General features: G+C 32.5%; 3 protein-coding genes across 6 annotated transcripts; 1 reads left to right on the plus strand and 2 right to left on the minus strand.

The window, feature by feature from the left end:
* Window positions 1-482: 482 nt before the first annotated feature.
* LOC108720254 (pre-mRNA-processing factor 17) lies at window positions 483-3,589 on the minus strand. The gene is made up of 8 exons (XM_018444150.1): window positions 3,311-3,589; window positions 2,819-3,035; window positions 2,289-2,615; window positions 1,810-2,024; window positions 1,459-1,722; window positions 1,138-1,271; window positions 838-1,059; window positions 483-707 (listed from the first exon to the last, which is right to left on the minus strand). Exons 1-8 carry the CDS (start codon window positions 3,449-3,451, stop codon window positions 530-532), a joined length of 1,698 nt encoding a protein of 565 aa, XP_018299652.1. The 5' UTR covers window positions 3,452-3,589; the 3' UTR covers window positions 483-529.
* Window positions 3,590-4,411: 822 nt separating this feature from the next.
* Snx17 (sorting nexin 17) lies at window positions 4,412-7,094 on the plus strand. 3 transcript variants are annotated; one of them, XM_018444138.1, is made up of 8 exons: window positions 4,412-4,890; window positions 5,008-5,172; window positions 5,293-5,658; window positions 5,746-5,839; window positions 5,928-6,181; window positions 6,248-6,451; window positions 6,524-6,706; window positions 6,781-7,094. In XM_018444138.1, the coding sequence occupies exons 2-8, from the start codon at window positions 5,113-5,115 to the stop codon at window positions 7,036-7,038; spliced, it is 1,419 nt and encodes a 472-aa protein (XP_018299640.1). In that variant the 5' UTR covers window positions 4,412-4,890; window positions 5,008-5,112; the 3' UTR covers window positions 7,039-7,094. The 3 variants fall into 3 exon arrangements, with proteins under 3 accessions (XP_018299640.1, XP_018299641.1, XP_018299639.1); XM_018444139.1 differs by having other exon boundaries at window positions 4,412-4,831; XM_018444137.1 differs by having other exon boundaries at window positions 4,412-4,641.
* Window positions 7,095-8,741: 1,647 nt separating this feature from the next.
* On the minus strand, window positions 8,742-13,742 carry hpo (serine/threonine-protein kinase hippo). 2 transcript variants are annotated; one of them, XM_018462891.1, is made up of 10 exons: window positions 13,729-13,742; window positions 13,165-13,245; window positions 12,913-13,093; window positions 12,612-12,839; window positions 12,228-12,546; window positions 12,029-12,162; window positions 10,583-10,745; window positions 10,418-10,509; window positions 10,129-10,326; window positions 8,742-9,928 (listed from the first exon to the last, which is right to left on the minus strand). In XM_018462891.1, the coding sequence occupies exons 1-10, from the start codon at window positions 13,740-13,742 to the stop codon at window positions 9,752-9,754; spliced, it is 1,587 nt and encodes a 528-aa protein (XP_018318393.1). In that variant the 3' UTR covers window positions 8,742-9,751. The 2 variants fall into 2 exon arrangements, with proteins under 2 accessions (XP_018318393.1, XP_018318395.1); XM_018462893.1 differs by having other exon boundaries at window positions 9,752-9,910.
* Window positions 13,743-15,233: the final 1,491 nt, after the last annotated feature.

Consider the following 15,233-nt stretch of genomic DNA (forward strand, 5'->3'; position numbering starts at 1 on the left):
TATGTGGGTGGTTCAAGTCAAACCGGGACTTTTATTCTCATGAACATAAGAATAAAAAAGTCCCGGTTTGACTTGAACCACCCACGTAGTAATTATTCGAAAGTAGAGATTTCAAGCTTTGAAATCCTTGTTTTAAATTTAAATTTTGATCACTTTTATGAAGATATTGATGGGAAAAGATGTTTTTACTAAATTGTGAAGTGACTTTTTCTCTAACCCAATATTTACGATATATTCCGATTATATATTCAATATTGGATAAGATATTAGCGAGTAGGTGATGAAAGAATTAAGAAATAAGAGCAGATGTTCTTTAATTAGAAAAATAATTTAATATTACTTGTATATAATCTATAATATGAAAGAGCACTCATATATTCAACATTGAAAAACATTATCAATAGTAATTAATGTCAATAAAAATATCATTTTGCTATAATTATTAATATCTATTTATTTACAAATATACAAAATATCTCTGTTGTTGACAAGGCCGTTTAACTGTAGCTTACGGCTCGTTGGGAATATTTTAATCCCAATACTTGATCTTGCCGTCCCAGCCAGCGGTAGCAAGTCTAGAAGGCTCATGTGGATGCCACAATACATCAATGCACACTCCATCGTGCGCTTTCCACTTTTTGTACAACTTTGTCGTTTTCCAGTCCCATATGTAGCATTTACCATCTGCATCGCCCGACACCAAATAACTGAAATAAGAGAATACGTATGATACTACTGAAATTCAATTTTTTTTTAATAAAAATAATCAAGTTTTAATAATATTATTCTATATATATTTCACTTAAAAAACGCACTTTTTTGATATAAATAAATTACCTCATATCTGGTGAGAAGTCTAAACCGCAAGCATATCCCGCAACCATGTGCCCTGTGAACGTCTTCTTTCGATTCATTTTAAATCTATTTAACGCAGAGAATATAACGATCTTATTATCCATGCTTTGACAAGCGAGCCATTTTTGATTTCGTGACGGTGTTACCGCTGGCATAGAATGCATGGATGGATCAGCTATGTATTTCATATCCACAGGAATATCCCTATAAAAGAGAATTTGTTAATAATAAATCAATCCATTTTTCGGAAATAATTTTTTACGCATATTAATGGATTCATACCATTCCCAAACTCGGAGACTTTTATCATCACTGGTTGTAACGAATCGTCTATTTTCGTCAACAAATGTGATGGTGTTCACAGCACCCAAGTGTCTATCATATTCTTGTGTTATTTCGCCAGATCGTATATCCCACTATAACAGATATATTAAATTATTAATATTTAAATAAAGATATGTTACTAAATAATATCTTGTTTTTACGCTGGTGTGTTGCACTTTTATTACCAAGAATAAATAAGATCATTTTTGTGCATTCGTATCATTGAAATCTTAAATTTTATTAATACATTGTTTTCGATAAATTAATTTTTTTACTTACACAAATAATTTTTTTATCGCTGGTACCAGCTACAAAGAGATGTTGTTTATCTGGATCAGGATTAAACTTAGCACAATATGGAATTTTTCTACTCGTAAAACGACTAATACAAGCTCCCGTTTCTGTGTCCCAAAGTTTCACATAGCGATCGTAAGCCGCTGATAAAAATCGCTTGCCGTCGTTGTCAAAACTTATGTCCCGTACAGCTTGTCGATGTCCATAGTATGTACGAACGCATCTTCTGTCTTTATATACTTCCCACAACTATGCAATAAGACATATTAATGATATTTTTTGACATGAATAATATGTTAACATAGATCAAATTAAAATAATCGTCACATCGAATACCTTCACTCGACAATCCATACTGCAAGACAATAATAAATGCGCTGTACGTGGGAACCATCGAATTTGCGAGATGCCTTTTGTGTGGCCTTCCCATGTGTGAATTTGCGCCTTTGGTAAGAAGCAACGATCGGGTGGTGATTCCGATCTAAGATTCACGCCAACATCCTGAGGCGCATGTAAGAATGAGCGTCCCTGATAATCCACACTGTCTTTGACTGTAATGTAAAATTATTAAATATTATATGTATACATTTTAAAATAATATTCATATTTATATTATTTATTTATTGTTTAATATTCTTATTAATTAAATGTTATCTTAATAAAACTAGATAATTAAATTCTAAAAACTATTTTATATAAGAAACAACTTTGTTACTAATATATATATATATATATACACTAATATATGTATATACATATATACATACTAATATATTTGTAATATATATGAAGTACATATAAAAAAAAGACATTACTATGTAATACTGTCTTCTCCTCAAGTGGTTTCTCCTCCGTCTGTTTTCCTCGTTTATTTCGTTTGGCTAAGATTTCTTCTAATTCAGCAGCTTCCTCATCGCTTGGCTTAACTACTCGTTTCTCATCAATATAACCACCCCAAGGACCCAAAAAACCTTCTATATCCGCTGGATCGTTGTTTCTATGCCTCTTTCGTTTGTCCGAAGGTCTCAGGGTGGTATTTTCGAAAACAGTCTTACCGCCTGATTCTTCTGCAGCTTCTGTTGCACCAATCATAATTCTACCTTCGTCTGCACTACCATCTACAGTTGGATCAAGTGCATATCCTAATAACAAAAATTTAGACATATTAATTAAAACTACAATATTAAATTTATTTGATTTAAGCTCAAATATCTCAGATATTCAGATATAAATAAACATATTTTGTTTAATTATAGGAGATATAAAGTAAAAATAATTTCGAGAATCCAGATTTCAATGAGATAGAAAAATATTAATTGTCAACTATGTATTATATTATATGTACCGTAACTGGCAAATGTTCTCCTTTGATTTTCAAACTGAAATTCACTTATATGCGCGCGTTCTACATATCCAGATAGTATATTTTTCACTGCACGTTGCTGCTGCGTCTTAAATGGATTTTCTGGTCCTATCTCAGGTCCAAAAAGTTCCTCATACTTCGGATTATGTGTAACCTCTGTTGCAGTTGGATCTATGTGTTTTACACACAATTCTGTTCCCTAAATATATAATATTGATATAGGTGACTGTTTATCTCTTCTTTATCAAAAAGAAATAAGAATACTTATACAGTGTCGATAATAATAGTGAATGCTTTCTATTTAGTGACATAAGTTGACACAAACATCATTCTATCTTTCTTGATATTCAGCGAGTAACGAAGATAAAACGATACTTTTGTCGACTGTGTCACCAAATGAAAAGCACTCACTATCAGTATTCATAACCTTAAAAACGACAATTAAAAACGGAGTGAACGCACGTAAATACTTACAGTAGGTATGACTTCCGGGGCCGAACAAATTTGGAGATTAGTCGAAGTTGTGAATTTGTCACTGGGAAACGTGGATGCAGAATCGACGTTTTCATTCTCACTACCTTCATCGCTGCTACCATAATCTTTTAGCGCAAGCATAGTTCCATATATCAAGATTTATTTCATATAAATGTTGTATTACCTATTTTATTAAACCAATTGTCTACAGCTTCTTTTTCGTATTTTCTATTATAAAATCACGTCCTCTCATTAAATTCTTTCACAAAAGATACAAATATCGGCGAACAGAAGGAAGAATATGCTTTAAATGGAATCCGTTTATTAGTGCCTCCAGCCTCTGTGTGAACATAGAACTATGTAGCCACAGATATTTCCAGCGGGTAACACGGTCTTCGACCATCGGTAAAAACGAGCTCTGATGATATTCTCCTCCCCTGCTAATTTCTCTCAACTGTCTTTAATCTTTTCTTCACAATTTTATAAAATGAAGTAACTTTGAATTAAAAACGAATTATTGTTCAGTGGTTTTAATGCTCAAATAAATAATTTGCAGTATCAAATTAGGTGATATTAAATTGATTTTTATATAAAGAATGGGAGGCTACTTTTATACCAAATCGCATCTAAATATTCGTCATTCATGACTAATGATTTAAAAAGAAATCCTCAACGGTTTGAATATTAATAATTTTTTAATATTAATCTTAAATTATTACAAATAAATTAAATTTAAGCGCACCAAGAGCTCGTATGGTATAAAAATTAACGCATCGCGCCATTCGTCACATTTTCATTGCAAATTAATTGTTGGATCAAGATATTTTTATTAATATTAATATATTCTACCAACAATTTTGACAACATTTTTCGCGAAAAACGCGTATTCCACTAATGCAAAATATTCTCGTTGTATGTACATACATTGCCTAATAAGAGTTTTTTAAATTCATATGTTGATATATGTATGAGAAGAGTCTTTTGCCACTATATATCGACTACATATATCGACTACATCGGTTCATTGAGTTCATTCCTCCGTATGACACGCTAACCGCATTCGCTGCAATTCGAGTGCTACGCTACAAACTGCTACGAACAGAAACAGTGCGAAACGAACGCGCGTCATTTACGCGCAAACGCGCGAGTCCATATGATTGATATGACACGTTTTCTCGCTCGCGGCGGAGCAGCCGCGAGCTGTTCTGGGATTTAAATGCGTGTCAGTAGTAATAATCGCGTGAAACGTAACGCGCGAGTGGGCGTGAAGTGACCGATTAGATCCGCTGTCACGTATGAGGCCCCGCAAACGACGAAAGTCGCACAGCAATGTGAGTACGGAAATGCGTAACGGATGTCGATGTGAACTGATGTGAACTCCGGCTCGGGAAAGAATATCCCATGGCTTCCACCGTGGCTTCGGGATTATTGGGACATCACTTTCTACGCTCTTTCCGTCGCGATCCGGATCTCGGGGTCGTTCCTCTCTAAGAAAATGAGGGGACAAGACACGTTTGGCCGGTGGGCGGATTGAATCGCTTTATCCGGGAACGTCGTTCCGTAGCGAATAATGACTCACTGTACAGCGACTTGCAAAATCCCATGTGTTAATTTTAGACGCAGATTTTATTCTAGTAAATCGCGGAAAATTTGAAAATTATATTTTCTTTAGTTTAACGCTTCATCTTCCTTCACAGATGCTGCTATGTTGAAGAGGACCACGAAGTTAATAAATTTCGCCACAGATAATGTGATTTTATAATAATATTTTTATCTTTTTAATATATTCTTGTACTGTCAAGATGCACTTTTCCATACCAGATACTCAGGAATTTATAGATAGGGCTGAGAACGCGTATATCGTAAGTGATACAATTGTTTGTTATTTATTGTATTATATAGTGCGTTTAATTATTTATATAATAAAAATTTATTATATAAATAATTAATTTATAGATTTATAATATCTCATGAAATTATAGGGATATAATATTCATATCAATGGATTATTTCATTGTACAGCAAGATACAAACAACTATATAATCTGCATGTACAATTGTCAAAAGACCTGGACATGTTGTTACCTATATTTCCTCCAAAGAAGTTCTTTCCTTTAACTACTACACAGCAAGAGGAACGGCGGCTGGCTTTGGAGAAATATATTCAGTCTATTGGTCAAAATATAGCCATAAATAACTCGGAAATATTAAATGGATTTTTACTGAGTGCTCAACTAGAAAGTGTAAATGGCCTGTCCGAGCAAGAAACTTTAGATATATTTCTTATGAGTGGATCTAAAATTTCATTAAATATTTCTCCAGAAGAGCATTCTGGTAAAGTTTTAGAGGTATACTGTTTGCAATATAATTAATATACATAAAAAAAGGTAACTTTACATAAACATGACAATTGTTAAAATACTACCTTTCTACAGAGGATATACAAACATATAAAGTTAGTAGAAAAATACCATTTTCATTTTGCGTTATTTATTATTACACAAGATGAGTTATCCGGTAGTATCAAAAGTAAGTATATATATTTTTATAGTTTATCATAATATATCTACATATTTTGTTTTCTCTTTTAATATATGTATTTTATTTTTTTTATCAGTACTGCGGAAACTACAAAATTTTGAATCACCATTTATAACGTACAAATATATGAGTTCTACGAATACGCGAATTGTTCTCAGAAAAAATTACTGGGATACAGCATATGATGTTGAGTTATTGAACGATCCGGTAACGTTAAATTTACTGTACGTTCAAGCGGCTGCAGAAATTCGCAGCGGTTGGATTCCAGCGGTTACCAAGGAGGTGCAACATCAATTGGAAAATCTGCAAAAATCTGAGAGTAGAAAAGAGGTACGTTCATTTTGAAAGGCAAATAATATCCTCAAGTAATTTATGATGTTATCTTTATTATTTCAGTACCTGAATGTAGTTCGTCTCTTGAAGTACTATGGCTACATACAATTTGCACCATGTTACTGTGATTATCCCGAAAGTAGCTCGAAAGTATTGCTTGCTATAGGTAAAAATGAATTGAATTTACGTGTATTATCGTCCAAAGAGCACGAAATTGCGTTTAAAGTATCACGAATGCGATGCTGGCGTATAACTACTATACAAAATGTAAGTGTTATGAATGTTTTAGTGAAAAGTTTATTTAGATTGTTAATAAGAATTATTAATGGATATATCCAGGGAACGGATCATCATAAGGATAATAACGAGTGCAGTTTGGAATTATCCTTCGAATATCTGATTGCTAGGAACGAATTACAATGGATTACAATTGTGTCCGAGCAAGCGATTTTAATGTCTGTTTGTCTGCAAGCTATGATTGATGAATTGTTGCAGAAATGTGTAGTTGGGAGTAAAACTCAGGTTGTTATATAAACTGTCTTGGATTACGTAAATGTTGTCAAGTTTCTTCATCCATAAATGTATGATATTTATAGACAGAGTCTGGGAAATCGTGGACGTATATTATGAGGGACGGTCAAAGTCGTACCATCACAGGATCACCGCTGCAAGAATGTGTAAATAATAATCATTCTAAATCAGGACCAATTATAAAAAAACTTGCTAACAAATGGTCGACTGTGACGTCAAAAAAATCAGATGATTCACGAGGTGTTATCGACAAAACTCAAACAACGGATCTTGATGTCATGGAAAATAATGTTTTTCGTATGATAGGAGATGACGATTTATGAACCAAATAAATTTTGAAGATTGACATAAAAGCATAATGATAAAAAAAATAACAGGATATGCCTTATTAAAATAAAAAAAAATATATATTTTAAGATATATATATATATTTTACAAATTTTTTTTGTTGAAATACTCTTTCCAATTCAAAAATTAACGGTACGGGTAGTTTCAAGATTTTGTTGAATGATGCGTGCTTAGTGTGTTTTGTATGTGATTAAAATGCATTTATATTTATTGATAACTTTTTATAAAAAATTCTTTATACATTTTTATATACCGTCCTATTTCAATGACAACTGATCTGATATAAACTGGAAATGAACTTGCATCAAAACTTTATTATATATACAAAAAATACTTGTGCACGAAGTACTTAATAATAGGATTAGTATTAATATGTTTGTATCATTAATAAAAAAATCAAACTAAAGAGATCAAACGCGCATAGTTTGTATAATGTTTTATTATAATTAAACAAACCGATTGAAAAGGCAGCATGTTAATATTTGCTTTAGTCATTATTTAAACAAAACTATTAATAATTCTCGCTTCGATATTAAATAGTAATCGTTCTATATGTTGTTAAGTTCTATTATCAGACTATAGTTTTCACTAAATCATTCACTCGGAAAACATACTTCTGTCTTCAGTCTCTATATTTCAGCCAAACACTGTAATAGATTATACAATACACAATACGAATGTAAAATCATGGAGTTATTATAAAATTGTCATGATTAGATATGAATACAAAGCCATATTTTCAAGTGGAAAAATAAAGACGGATTATTATGGATTATTGCCTTATAAAATATGTAACTATAAATCCGTATTAAAAAGTGATTGCTAGCTAAGACTAAATGACTGACAATCGTGTAGAAAATGCATTAGTGTACTTTGTGACATTTTTCTATAAATTTTTATCTGTTTTACTGTTTTACTCTTAGAACAGATAGCGCAGAACATTATAGACATACGTCGTAAGATCAAGGAAGATTTTATAACAGCATAAAATGTAGAAATATATAAAGTTTGTAAAGCTATAATTTTATGTAAGAATGTAAAGAATGCAATTTACAAACATCTTCATGTTCATGTCATATATGAATTATAAAATGAAAGAGTATAATAAAACCACAATTTTAACAAATATACAAATAATGGAACGAATACGAGCATTCAAATTATTTAAAAGGATTTCTAAAAAAAAAGTATGTACAGTTTACATATTTGCATTTCGTATACAATATTGAAGCATAATTTTATATGTGAAACAATTTTATTCTTTTTCTTTGAAAATCTTATTAATATTATACTTCTGTTTGCGAGTATCAAGATTATGGATAATATATGCTTCAAATTCGGACCTTATTTCATTGACAATGTGCAACCTTCTATATCAAAAATATGTTATTCTGTATTATTTTCTAAAAGAAGAAAATTGAAGATCAGTTCTGGCTATAGCGCATTTAAGTATAGCTCTATTTCCACTACTTGTAAAATAGCCCAGATGTCAGCAAGGAATTATTCTTCCACTATGATTATTCGCCATATGTATTAATGGCACATACAAATATATTTATTTTGTAACTATCACAAAAAAATATGCGGTCAAAAATTTTTAGTGCTTTATACATAAAATAATTATTGTTAAGGCATTATCCCATACGAACTTTTTATATTATTCTAAAAATATCATTATCGTTAGTGAAATCTGATAAATTTCAGTTTCAACAATTTTCATATCATGACAAAGTAAATTAGAGCATACTGGAGAATACTTTCTAATATACGGCGCGCGGAAGACTCTAATACTAGTAAGTTCGTTTATGAAATATCTTATAGAATGCGGCATCATTTTTTCGTCATGATGCTGCATACTGAAGAACACTATTCATTACTTTAGAATTGCGATCATATTGGTGTTGGACATATTTGCAATTTGAAAAGTAAATATAATCATTTAGTAAATTGATATAAACTAAAGTTAGTGATTAGTATTAGTAAACGAATGAGAGTAGAGAGTCTATCTATGGCAGTAGAATAAAAAGTAAATTAATTAAATCTTACAGCCTTGTTCGCTTATTTCAAACTGTCATGATTAAATAGAGCATTCACACTCAAGAAACTGCTTAGCCGTTTAAGTGCATTTTACATGAATTAATGATTTTTTATATTCTGGATAAAATGGCATTATAAATGACTAGCGTAGCACGATACGAAATACCGATTTCTTTTCAAGTAAATATAAAATTTCTTTCTCGATAAAAACTGTAATTATGATGCATTTGTCTCTGCATTCCTATTGCATTTCTTTTTATTTTCTAATGACCCTAGAGGAGTCTCTCAGAATATCCTTACAAGAATAGGATATATTTATCAGTAAATATAGGTAAACATAATACAAAAATTAAGTATTGTGATTGTTTCTTCACCTAAATCACATAAAATTTACATTGATGACGTGAGGCTATTAGCTATTACTCTAATATCCCAGAATTCATAAAGAAAAGCAACATTGTGATTTGCGAGTAAACAGGAAACCACAATCGCTACACGTTTATCCATTTATGAGGTAAAATATTCACGGTGTGGAAACAATGTTCTTCTCTTTGATGAAGCCAGGGATGACGCGAATAAAATCTATTCATTTATACACAACTGTACACCCTTTATCTATTCGTCATCACTTATTCGCGTAAAGGAGGACTGTTAGAAGTTCTGTTGACGTTTCCGCTTAGTGTCAATGGCATCCAGAATAGGCTGTCTTTTCGTCTGATATCTTTTTCTCAGCTCATCAATCTCCCGCTCCATTTCCGCATCCAGATTAGCCATTCGTTGCTGTAGTTCCTCGTAGGAGAGGAACTTCAACTGCAGGATACGGCTTCTCTATATATTCAAGTTATCGTTTTTTATAATGCCTGAAGCGGCATTATTCCAAATAATTTGATACAGAAAATGTGAATTGTACATTATAAAATAAAAAGTGATAAATCATTTTTTCCTGTTACGTTAATAAATAGAAACATATCACGCGAATCAATTATATAAATTCTTAAAATAAAAATGTTGGAAAAAATTTTACTCACAAAGTCGAAATCACGTTCTGTGAAAACATTTTGAAACTTTGATATATTGTTATATGGCTGTTCTGGTACGGGATGAGAGATCTGATTCTGCAGCTGTAGTTGCAAATGACTCTGAAACCTATGAGATTCGATTGGACTTTGTTGCTCCAATTGGTTCGCATTTTCCATATTGTGTGCTCCCAACATTTGTCCATTACCCTAAACACACAATATTATTCAATATATTATTAATATTTTATACATAGATCACGTCTATGTAACTTAAATTAATATGAGAAAGAAAGATTACCTTTCCGATTTCAGGTGCTTCTTTCTTATCAAAGTGATCTAAGAATAATGGTCGATATTTTTTGCTGGATTCTACAGAACCAGTATTATGTCCTGAAAAGGATGTCAATTAGTTGTGAATCATTTTTCTGTTGGGATTTGAAGAGATTAATTAAGATCTACTAACTCTTCATAGTAGCTTCGGTATCGGTATCACTATTAATAACCATTGTACCCAAGTCCAACATCGCCGAAACTAAAGTACCCGTGTCTGGAAGATCATGACTCGGTACTAAAGTCCTGCTATCTTCCGGTAATGGTTTCATAGTTCCACTACAATCGTCCTCATCCTTACACAGAGACACAATATTATATATATATAAAACACATGATCTGCTAGCAGCTATAATTTTTCCAATAAGGAATGGGACCGATTTATTTGAAGAAAGATTGGAATTAATAAGGAAAGGAGATGAGGTAAGAGCATTAGCTAGGTTGAGGTGTAAAAATATGGAGGAGGCAAACAAATATTGGTTAGCAGGAGACGAGGATAAATCGAGATGTGTATTCTGTGGAAAAGATAGGGATAATATAGTACACTATATAAGGAAATGCAAAGAAGTGAGTGAGAGGTTTAAGGAATTAGGGGAAGAGAAAGAAAAAGTTATAGATAGATTATGGGAGGATGAATTAGACGATTACAAGGGCTCTGGCACACAAAAAACTTAAGGTAAGTTACAGTACGACGTAAGACGTACAGTAGACAGACAGTACAGTAAGACGTAAGCAGTAAGGAAATCAACATGTTGAATTCGCTACTGCTTATGTTACGGCCTTATGGACTCTACTGTGATTGGTCAATTCGCTTACTGCTTACATTTTACTGCTTAAGTTTTTTTGTGTGCCATGGTCCTATTAAATTATGGAAAGATAAAGAGAAAATACTGAGAAAGAAAAAGAAAGAGAGAAATAGGAAGTAGGGTGAGGATAAATCCTGGATAGGGATAGGATAAGAAAGACTGTGAAATAGGCTATAGAAAATAGAATAAGTAGTGCAAGAAAATAAGACTGACTTAGATAGGTGTAATGTGATGTAAATGTGTCATAACCGGAAAGCGGCAATGATAAAGATAAAGATAAAGGTAGAAAGTAAAAAGTAAATAGTTAAATAATAATATAGTTAAATAAGAGCTCGTATGAAGTATGAAAGAATGAAGGTAAGAATTTATTGTAAGAAAATATTGAACCAAATCCCCTTAGCTATGTAATGCTGAAGTGTAATAAATTCTATTCTATTCTATAATTTTTCCTATATTGCATAGTTATACGAATTTAAATCACTTTTAGTCAAATAATGAATGCATATTTTTGATGTTTTAGGTACTTTTAAATATTTTTTTATGTATACTATTGATTTACATCTAGATAATTTGTGTTTTCCAGTGAAAACAGTCAGACACAGTGTAACACAGCGAATCATTACATCCTTGTTGTTTGCTACCGTTAAACAAGAATGGACCGACTCACTATGTTACACAGTTTGATTGTGTCCTTGCTGGAAAGCACCCAATAACAGTGTAACATATCAGATATGAAACTAGCAGTCTATGTGTATCTAATCAAAAGTATATACCGAATCCTCTGCCTGGTTTTGACTTTTAATCGCCACATTGTTTATAATGTGAGCTCTATGCGCATTCTGCTTTTCTCGTATTTCATGAGCCTCGGCTATCATTTGACTCAAGATACTTGGCTGTTTGGCATTGCCTGCATCATATAACATAAACTTGTTAATTGATAAAGTACCATAATATAAATTTTCTTTTACTCACCTATGAATTCGTGCTGTAAAAGCTCAGTTGCAGTAGCTCTTTCTTCAGGATTTTTTACAAGGCACCCACTGACAAAATCGATGAATTCTGGACTCCACTGATCAGGTTCTCTAAAACTAGGTGGTGGTTTAGTCGGAATCATAAATATTGCTCTCATCGGGTGTATGTCGCCGTACGGCGGCTTGCCCTCGGCCATTTCTAAGGCCGTTATTCCCAGAGACCATATATCAGCTACACAATCATAACCGATCTCTTGTATTACTTCTGGTGCCATCCAGAATGGTGTACCGATGACTGTATTACGTTTAGCCATGGTATCCTATTCCAGAGAATGCAATTTAGATTTAGTAAATTTCAGCCTAAAAGTATCTTCTCATAACTCACCGTTAATTGACCCGCCACACCGAAATCAGCCAACTTTGCATGGCCTTCATTATTAAGAAGAATATTCCCAGCCTTAATGTCTCTATGAATTTTTCTTCTCAAGTGAAGGTATTCCAATCCTTTTAGAGTATCACTCAGGATTGTCGCGATTTCATCCTCTTGGAGAGTCTTCTTTCTTAACCTCATGATATCACTAACAGAACCAGCTCCACAGTACTCCATCACAATCTACAAGTAATATTGGTATCGACAGATAGTCCAATTTGTTTGGAACGATAAAACAGAGCATATATCAACTTACCCATAAATCTGTATTCTTAAAGTAACTTCCATAATATTTAACAACATATGGAGAGTCGCATTGTTGCATGATGGAAATTTCCTTAATAATCTCCTGTAGGTCAGTATCCACTGGTACTTGTTTAATAGCAAGTACTTGTCCACTTTCTTTATGCAATGCTTTGTAAACTGATCCATAGGACCTGTACAGAAGTACATATTTAGAAACAGTGAAAAAAGAAGCTGCCATTATTAAAGTAAATATCAGGTTTACCCTTCTCCTAGTTTACATATAACATCAAATACTTCTTCTGGCTGTCTCGTCAGACTTTCTTCCGATAATTTTTTTAATTCACTAAAAATATAATAAAAATGTACATATTTCTGCAACAACTGTTTAAGTTCATGCTGCTAGAATTTGCGAAAGAATTTCTTATATATTTTGTACAAGGCTTATTCTCAGCTGAAATGTGTGTGTGATTCGAAGTCTCGGAGAATTAAATTTGTCTGTCAGATTGTCATTTTTATTTATCCGTTCAGAACTGAAAAATCTACGCATTTCAACAAGATTGCTTCATCATAGGAGAGATTCCAAAGAAGGGATTGCAATGTGGTAAACAATCGTTTGATTGCAGGTTAACAAAAGGACAAAGAGTCGGAGAGGTCAATCGTCAGGGAGCCGAAAGTCGTTCACCGGAGGATCCACATTCCATTTCGTCGCTATAAATAATATCTCAAAGACAATTCGGCGCAGTCAAACCAGTGCGTGTCGAAAAGTAAAAAAGGGGAGAGAGAGAGAGAGAAAGAAAAAAAAGATGCAAAAACAATCGGAATGTACCTCTTCGAAGACATCTTCGCGTCGATGTCAGACCCGGAGATCTCAAGTAAAGAGCACGCGTGCAGATATTTATAGAAACAAGAATAACATAAACACGGTTGAGAAGATGATTGTCATGCCGTGTGAGGCGGTAACATGGCCAATTAAAAATAGAGCGTTACATTTTTGTCAATAAATTAAGGTAACCACAAAACCGAGGTGTATCGGAGTCTTTACTCTTTGACTGTCGGCCATCGTAGTTGGTGCGATTGACGGAGCGTTCGCGAATTCACCGGGGACAGTCCTTAAGCTCGTATCAGACTTGGACGACTCGGTTTTATTTCAACCAATCACGATGCAGCAAGTTCAGTAATCTAATACGGGTGTTAGGCTCGGTTTCGTACAAGCGATTTTTGAAAATCCGCTAGATAAGAAAATTAAACACGAGGATGGAGAAACGAATACCACTCTGGATATTATGACATAAAATTTAAAAAACCCGGTTTTCTTTTTACAATACTTTACCAATGTTTATCACATTTTTATCAATAAAGATACATACGTTTGCTTGATAACGTGTTATGTTCCTTAACATCTGCATTCGATTAAAAAAAATTTTTTTACGATACGTTCATTTTTATGAAAGCAATCGAGTTAGTTGCTATACTCAAATATGTTGTTTCTATAAACATCAAAGGGTTCAAAATCATTTCAAGAGATGCTATGATTATTTTAAATTAACTATTTTCGCAGGTAATTAACACAATAATAAAGTCTAAAATTGGAACATAAAACGTCTTAATTCTCGCAAAATGTCTCGATTTTGGACTATTAATTATTTGACTTATTTGATTAAAATTATTTGATTAAAACCGCTATTTAAAATCACTTAAAATGATTTTAAATACAAAATTGAATAAATGGCACTCTTATATAATTTTTTAAGTGTATATTTACGTCGCCTTAATCAGCCTGCTGTAATACAAACGTATGTTTTAAATTTTACGCCAATTTACCAATAATTCTTGAAACAGCAAACAAAACTACTTTCAGGTTCCCGGCACTATGAAAAAGAATTTAATATAAGATCGAACTATAAATATCGAGATGTAATTTCGATAAACTCATCGTATACGTATAATAACAAAATTCTAATTCTCTCTTCATTTTATTTGTATAATCTCCGTATTTACTTTATTCCTTCGTAATAACTAAAATTGAAATTATGTAAACGATATCGCTGTATTAAATATCGCGGGAAAAAAAATGAGATAACGCGTGCGACTTGCATAACAAAACGCTTTATTAATCTTCAAACAAAAAGGACATCACAGTAGTGTAATCAACAAGATAATCTAATTAATAATGATCTCAACAGTCTGATCATATCTCCTACTTGTGCGAGTGAATTATAAATCATGCAATTGCATAATTCAACTCACGATTTCATACATTCGTTATTCGCAAAAATATTACGCGTAAATTCTCGCGATGTTTCTGCCGATTAATTTAACATAAATTTTACT

Source organism: Mycetomoellerius zeteki, unplaced genomic scaffold (genome assembly GCF_001594055.1).
Source record: "Mycetomoellerius zeteki isolate Tzet28-1 unplaced genomic scaffold, Tzet1.0 scaffold149, whole genome shotgun sequence".
Taxonomy (NCBI): Eukaryota; Metazoa; Arthropoda; class Insecta; order Hymenoptera; family Formicidae; genus Mycetomoellerius; species Mycetomoellerius zeteki.

Bases quoted from the DNA above. Each gene is read 5' to 3' on its own strand.
- LOC108720254 (XM_018444150.1), bottom strand. From the start codon at position 3,451: ATGCTTGCGCTAAAAGATTATGGTAGCAGCGATGAAGGTAGTGAGAAT. The intron at 2,616-2,818 runs GTACATATAATA...TTTTGTTATTAG, and splicing joins GAGAACATTTGCCAGTTACG to GATATGCACTTGATCCAACT. The intron at 1,272-1,458 runs GTAAGTAAAAAA...TATCTGTTATAG, and splicing joins GCGATAAAAAAATTATTTGT to TGGGATATACGATCTGGCGA.
- Snx17 (XM_018444138.1), top strand. From the start codon at position 5,113: ATGCACTTTTCCATACCAGATACTCAGGAATTTATAGATAGGGCTGAG. The intron at 5,173-5,292 runs GTAAGTGATACA...ATGAAATTATAG, and splicing joins GGGCTGAGAACGCGTATATC to GGATATAATATTCATATCAA. The intron at 5,659-5,745 runs GTATACTGTTTG...ACCTTTCTACAG, and splicing joins ATTCTGGTAAAGTTTTAGAG to AGGATATACAAACATATAAA.
- hpo (XM_018462891.1), bottom strand. The intron at 12,840-12,912 runs GTAAGTTGATAT...TATTACTTGTAG, and splicing joins TTAAGAATACAGATTTATGG to ATTGTGATGGAGTACTGTGG. The intron at 12,547-12,611 runs GTGAGTTATGAG...TCTCTGGAATAG, and splicing joins GTGTGGCGGGTCAATTAACG to GATACCATGGCTAAACGTAA.